Source organism: Myotis brandtii, unplaced genomic scaffold, assembly GCF_000412655.1.
Source record: "Myotis brandtii unplaced genomic scaffold, ASM41265v1 scaffold1112, whole genome shotgun sequence".
NCBI lineage: Eukaryota > Metazoa > Chordata > Mammalia > Chiroptera > Vespertilionidae > Myotis > Myotis brandtii.
In genome coordinates this window covers 212242-217912 of record NW_005353800.1, presented here as the reverse complement: position 1 = coordinate 217912, position 5671 = coordinate 212242, and the positions used below count along the sequence as shown (strand labels likewise).

At 62.6% G+C, this 5671-nt stretch overlaps 1 protein-coding gene across 1 annotated transcript in view; it reads left to right on the top strand.

Moving 5' to 3' along the window:
• Positions 1 to 555: 555 nt before the first annotated feature.
• The window catches only part of EML3 (echinoderm microtubule associated protein like 3), a 13431-nt gene continuing 8315 nt past the window's right edge, over positions 556 to 5671 (top strand). Inside the window, exons 1-13 of the mRNA XM_014545255.1 lie at positions 556 to 738; positions 812 to 1099; positions 1196 to 1303; positions 2542 to 2609; positions 2778 to 2901; positions 3120 to 3290; positions 3482 to 3551; positions 3636 to 3746; positions 3990 to 4085; positions 4444 to 4599; positions 4747 to 4888; positions 5316 to 5467; positions 5550 to 5671. The exon at positions 5550 to 5671 is cut by the window's right edge and continues 1 nt beyond it. Of these exons, the coding sequence (XP_014400741.1) occupies positions 632 to 738; positions 812 to 1099; positions 1196 to 1303; positions 2542 to 2609; positions 2778 to 2901; positions 3120 to 3290; positions 3482 to 3551; positions 3636 to 3746; positions 3990 to 4085; positions 4444 to 4599; positions 4747 to 4888; positions 5316 to 5467; positions 5550 to 5671 (1715 nt within the window). The 5' untranslated portion in view covers positions 556 to 631. The remainder of the gene's footprint in view (positions 739 to 811; positions 1100 to 1195; positions 1304 to 2541; positions 2610 to 2777; positions 2902 to 3119; positions 3291 to 3481; positions 3552 to 3635; positions 3747 to 3989; positions 4086 to 4443; positions 4600 to 4746; positions 4889 to 5315; positions 5468 to 5549) is intronic.

Below are 5671 nucleotides of genomic sequence, written 5' to 3'. Positions count from 1 at the left end.
CATCCTCCCACCCCACCCCCACCCCCCGTTGCTCCGCACCTGGATGTCCCCGGTCCCCAGGCACCTGGGCCTCTCCTGCTGGTATTTCGTGTCTTTTTGCTTCTGACCCCCAACGGTTCCCCGGGACCTGCCCCGTGGCTCTGTCTGCACCGGTGCCCTCTCCTGTCACTGCCTTTCTCCTCCTGGTCCTCACCCTGTGGCCCCGCTCTGTCCCGGGGCTGCCTGCTCGGGCTCCCGCCTTCCCCGGAGACCGAGCTGCGCTGGGTGGGCCGGTGGGCCCTCACCCGTCCTGCGGCTCCCGCTCTGGTTCCCACGCCCCCTGGCAGGACTCCGCGCTCCCCCCGCGCTCCCGGTCCGCCCTGCCCGGCGGAGGCCTGGACGGCGGCAGGAAAGGCGCTCTGCCAGCTTCCTCGCCTGCCCGCCAGGAGGAGGCCCTGGGTCCTCCGCACCGTCTCCTCCCCTCGGGGCCGCAGTCCTCCTGCACCCATGCAAAGCTGCGGGGAGAAAGAAGCCTCCAGCTTCCCCCAGGTGGCCGGGCCTTCTGAGCGCGCCTTCCCCTTTCCCAGGCGAGGGCCCTGCTCAGCAGGCCCTGCAGGCCCTGAGCCAGCGGCTCCAGGTGCAGGAGAAGGAGATGGAGCTGGTGAAGGCCGCCCTGGCCGAAGCCCTGCGCCTGCTGCGGCTGCAGGCGCCCCCCACCTCCCTGCAGGACCCTGGCCCGGCAGTTCCCACCAGGGCCAGGTATGCCTGTCGTCACCCCCTCTTCCTCCTTCCCGGGGCTCAGTGGGCAGGGACTGATTCCCTGTCTCCTCAGCAGCCCTGCAGCCCCCCCAGGACTGCCACCCCCATGCAGCCCCTCCTTGGTGAGCCGAGGCACCCAGACGGAGACGGAGGTGGAGATGGAGGCATCCCCGGGAACCCCTGGCCTGAGCAATGGGCCCCCGGCCCCTCAGGGGGGCAGTGAAGAGCCTAGTGGAACCCAGTCTGAAGGAGGGGGCAGCAGCAGCAGTGGCACTGGCTCCCCTGGGGGCGCTGGCTCCCCGGGGGGCACGGGCTCTCCAGGCATCCTCAGGCTTGTACAGCCCCCCCAGTGCACCGACACGTGAGTGTCCTGTGGCCGAGGCGGGGGGTTGGCAGGGAGAGGACTGGGGAGCTTGGTTAGAGGGGATGACCTTCACCTGCTCGCTGCTCCTCTCAGGGCGCGGAGAAATTCCTCTTCATCGCCCTCAGAGCGGCCTCGACAGAAGCTCTCCCGGAAGGCAGCGTCCTCGGCCAACCTGTTATTGCGGTCAGGGAGCACGGAGAGGTGGGCGAGGCTCCCCAACCTGCCCCACCCCAGGCCCAGGCTCTTGACTTTCCTCGTCCCTCACTCGCTTCCCTGGGTGGGGTGGGGGGGCCTCATTGCCCAACAGGAAGAAAGGAACCAGCACTCGTGGGGGCCGGCTGTGTTCCGGGCACTGTGCTAAGTCCTCGACCTCCTCCTCCATCTCATTCAGTCCCACGACATCCTTGGGGGGTAGGTGGTCTCATGCTGTTCACTGTCCAGGTGAGGAAGCGGGCTCAGAGAGGGTAAGTCATTTGTCTGGGGTCACACAGCTAGAGGCAGGGCTCGAACGCAGCTCTTCCTGACTCTAGTCCCTTGCCCTTTCCTCCTCATCACTGTACACCTCTTGAGATGCCAAGAGGCTTTTCCAGAAGCTTCCATGATTTTCATGGATGACTCTTCTCAGAGTTTCAGCCCCTCCCCTTCCTCCAATTTACCAGACTTGACTGTTAGAGCAAAGGCAAGTGCCAGGGGTTGAGCGTAGCTGTCTCAGAGCGTGGACAGGCCTCGGGACAGGGAGTGGTCATTCTAGCCCTGCCCTTGGTCTCCTTCCTTCTCTGCAGAGGTATCACCACCTATTATCACCTCGTGACAGTGATCTCTGGAATTCTGTTACTTTCCTCCTGAGAGATAAGGGCTTTCTTGTTTACCTCCCAGAGCCCTGAAGGGCACGCCTGGGGTACATTCCGGATTCATTTTTGTCCCATTTCTTGGAAAGCTCCATAGCCAGAGGCCTGATGGTCTGGAGCAGTGGTCGGCAAACTGCGGCTCGCGAGCCACATGCGGCTCTTTGGCCCCTTGAGTGTGGCTCTTCCACAAAATACCGACTTCTGCGCATGGGCCACGAAGTTTCAATCGCCCTGTACGTGCGCGCCCACCCGTGGTATTTTGTGGAAGAGCCACACTCAAGGAGCCGCATGTGGCTCGCGAGCCGCAGTTTGCCGACCACGGGTCTGGAGGAAAGGGCTTCTCCCTGTCACTCGGCATTGCCTCTTGCAAGCTTTATGGCCTGGTGCCATGCACTCAGCCCCCAGCCTCACGGGCTCCTATCTGAGATGGAGCCGGAAGTCCGCCTACTCTAGGGCCTGGATGCCCGGAATGCAGACCGTGACTGCGGGGGTGACTGTGGCCTCGAGTAGCCTCCCTTCTGTGCTCGGCCCCTTTGCACGTACATCTCGGGACCTGACCCCAAACCCTATGCTTTTCTGTCTTCCCAACAGCCGAGGGGGGAAAGACCCCCTCTCCAGCCCTGGGGGTCCGGGATCTCGGAGGAACAACTACAATTTGGGTAAGTGCAGAAGCATCTGGAAGAATCTGGATGAAAGAGTTAGGGTTTGGGCTAGAGCCCCAAGAGCTACTTTGGGGCGACCTGTGAGGTCTGGTGGGTAGAGTTCTGCTCTGGCTTTCCTGGAGGGGGGCTGCAGGGTGGTGGTTGACACCCCCCTTCTCTCTGTAGAAGGCATCTCAGTGAAGATGTTCCTTCGCGGCCGCCCAATTACCATGTACATCCCATCTGGCATCCGCAGCCTTGAGGAGCTGCCCAGCGGCCCACCCCCGGAGACCCTCAGCCTTGACTGGGTGTATCCTGCCCCCTCCAGGCCCATGGGAACCATCTTTCCCATCTTGGGACCCCCACCCCCCGTTTATGGTTTCCTCCTGGCTCTGCAGGGACGGGAACCCCCTGAGTCCTCCCTTACCATCCTCTGCCGGTAGCACTGCCAGCCAGAAGCTCTGTTCTCCTCTCTTCCTCATCCTGCCCTTGGTCTGACCCTTTCCTTGACCGCGATGCCCACTCCAGTTACGGGTACAGGGGTCGTGACTCCCGCTCTAATCTGTTTGTGCTGCGTTCTGGGGAGGTGGTCTACTTTATCGCCTGTGTGGTGGTGCTGTACCGGCCTGGGGGAGGCCCAGGGGGTCCTGGAGGTGGCGGCCAGAGACATTACCGGGGCCACACGGACTGCGTTCGATGGTGAGGGGCCCGGGGCCCGGGAGTGGGCAGCTCTAGGCATGGGGATGCTGGGTGTGGCAGACAGAGGGCCTGGGCGGGTGTGGAGGAGCAGGAGAGAGGCGTTGCCTTGCTGCTCGGCAAGCCTAGAGAGGCGGCCTGGGTGGTCTTGAGAGACCCACCCCCTTCCTTAGAGCATCTGCTCCCCCACGTAGCCTGGCCGTCCACCCTGATGGTGTTCGTGTCGCCTCAGGACAGACAGCTGGAGTGGATAAGGATGGAAAGGTAAGGCCAAACTCAAACCCAGGCGGGCAGGAGGAACCTCTCGCCCAGCTCTCCTCCCCCGCCTGACCCCTTCTCCCGCTCCAGCCCCTGCAGCCTGTGGTTCACGTGTGGGACTCGGAGACGCTGCTGAAGCTGCAGGAGATAGGACTGGGGGCCTTCGAGCGGGGCGTGGGGGCCCTGGCCTTTTCAGTGGTGGTGAGCTGGCCCGAAGCCTCCAGACCCCCATCTTTCTTATCCGGGAACCCCCTTCTTGCACTTCACCAGGAAGTCTCAGACATCCTGGCCTGCCTGAACCTTGCCCAGCCGGTTCTCCTGAGAAAGGGACGTGTGTCCGCTTCTCCTCCCCTCCCCACGTGTGATGGTGTGAGCTGCCTAATGACCGTGAACTCCCAGACCTCTAGTCCTCACCCAGCCCCTCCCGCCTGTCCCCACCCTCAGGACCAGGGTGCTTTTCTCTGCGTGGTGGATGATTCCAATGAGCACATGCTGTCCGTGTGGGACTGCGGCCGCGGCACGAAGCTGGCTGAGATCAAGGTGAGGGGCTGGGTGGCCTGCAGGCACCGCCGGTTGGGGTTGGGAGGTGGGAGTGATGGGCCCCAAGAGTCCAGACTTACCCACCTATTACTTCCTTTCTGGCTGTCGCCTGGGCCCGCCTCCCAGCCTCTGAGAGGCTGAGCAGAGGGGACTGCAGAAGTTCTGGCCTCACAGGAGATCATGCCAGGCGGGCGGGTGACTAATCAGGAGCAGTTGCTCTTGGGGCCCAGGGTGTGGACGGAAGGCTGCCCCGGGGCTTCTGGATCTCTGCAGACCCACAGTCAGGATGCAGAGGAAGAGTCAATAGAATGAGGGTGCCGAGGGCTTGGGGTGGCTGAATCCAGTGTCTTCTCTTCAGAGCACAAATGACTCAGTCCTGGCTGTTGGCTTCAGCCCTCGTGATAGCAGCTGCATTGTCACCAGCGGGAAGTCGCACGTGCACTTCTGGAACTGGAGTGGTGCAGCGGGGGTCCCTGGGAATGGGACCCTCACGCGGAAACAGGGTGTCTTTGGGGTGAGGTGTGGATGGGTGCAGGGCGGGGGCGGGCAGATGGAGATGGAAGTAGTGGTCGGAGGACTGGAGACCCCGATGCTACCCACCTCCCGGCTGCCCTGTGACCTTTGGTCTTTGCCCTCCCCTGTGGCCTCACCTCTTCCCTAGAAATACAAGAAACCCAAGTTTATCCCTTGCTTCGTGTTCCTCCCGGATGGAGACATCCTCACCGGGGACTCAGAGGGGAACATTCTCACCTGGGGGCGGAGCCTCTCAGATTCCAAGACTCCAGGCAGGGGCGGAGCCAAAGGTATGTGGCTGGGGGTGGCATCTGGGAAGTCTAGCCCTAGAGGGTTTATGGGAACAGAGAAGAGGGTTGCCCCCTCCCCCCGCTTTTTTTTTTTTTTACCGTGAGAGTTGATAGTTCTCTGGGGGACCGTGGAGAAAGGTAGGGGCAGCATGGCAGAGAGTAAAGGGCTGGGGCTTTGGGGCCTGCCAGGTCCTGGGTTCAGATCCCAGTGTTGCCACTAATGGTCTGGCCTTTAGGAAGTGACTTCCATTCTTTGAGTCTCTGTTGTCCAGTCTGTAAACTGGGAAGAAGAAGAGCCCAGGTCAGAGACGGTGACCAGCAGGCCTCAGGCCAGCTGGGGTTACTGCTCTGTTGTGACTGCCTAGACTGTCCCTTCCCCACTTCCCTGCACCCCGAGAGTCTGACCCGCCCAGGACTGTGCCAACAGAGACCTATGGGATTGTGGCTCAGGCCCATGCTCATGAAGGTTCCATCTTTGCCCTGTGTCTCCGGCGGGACGGGACCGTGCTGAGTGGTGGCGGGCGGGACCGGCGGCTGGTACAGTGGGGGCCTGGTTTGGTGGCCCTCCAGGAAGCTGAGGTGAGGGCTGGGCTGGGGTGGAGGGAGGGAGGGGAGGGGAGAGGAATGGCCGGTGCCCCCTGACTTCCTGCCACCACTGCAGATTCCTGAACACTTCGGGGCTGTGCGGGCCATCGCGGAGCGGCTGGGCTCTGAGCTGCTGGTGGGAACCACGAAGAATGCGTTGCTGCGAGGAGATCTGGCCCAGGGCTTCTCCCCTGTGAT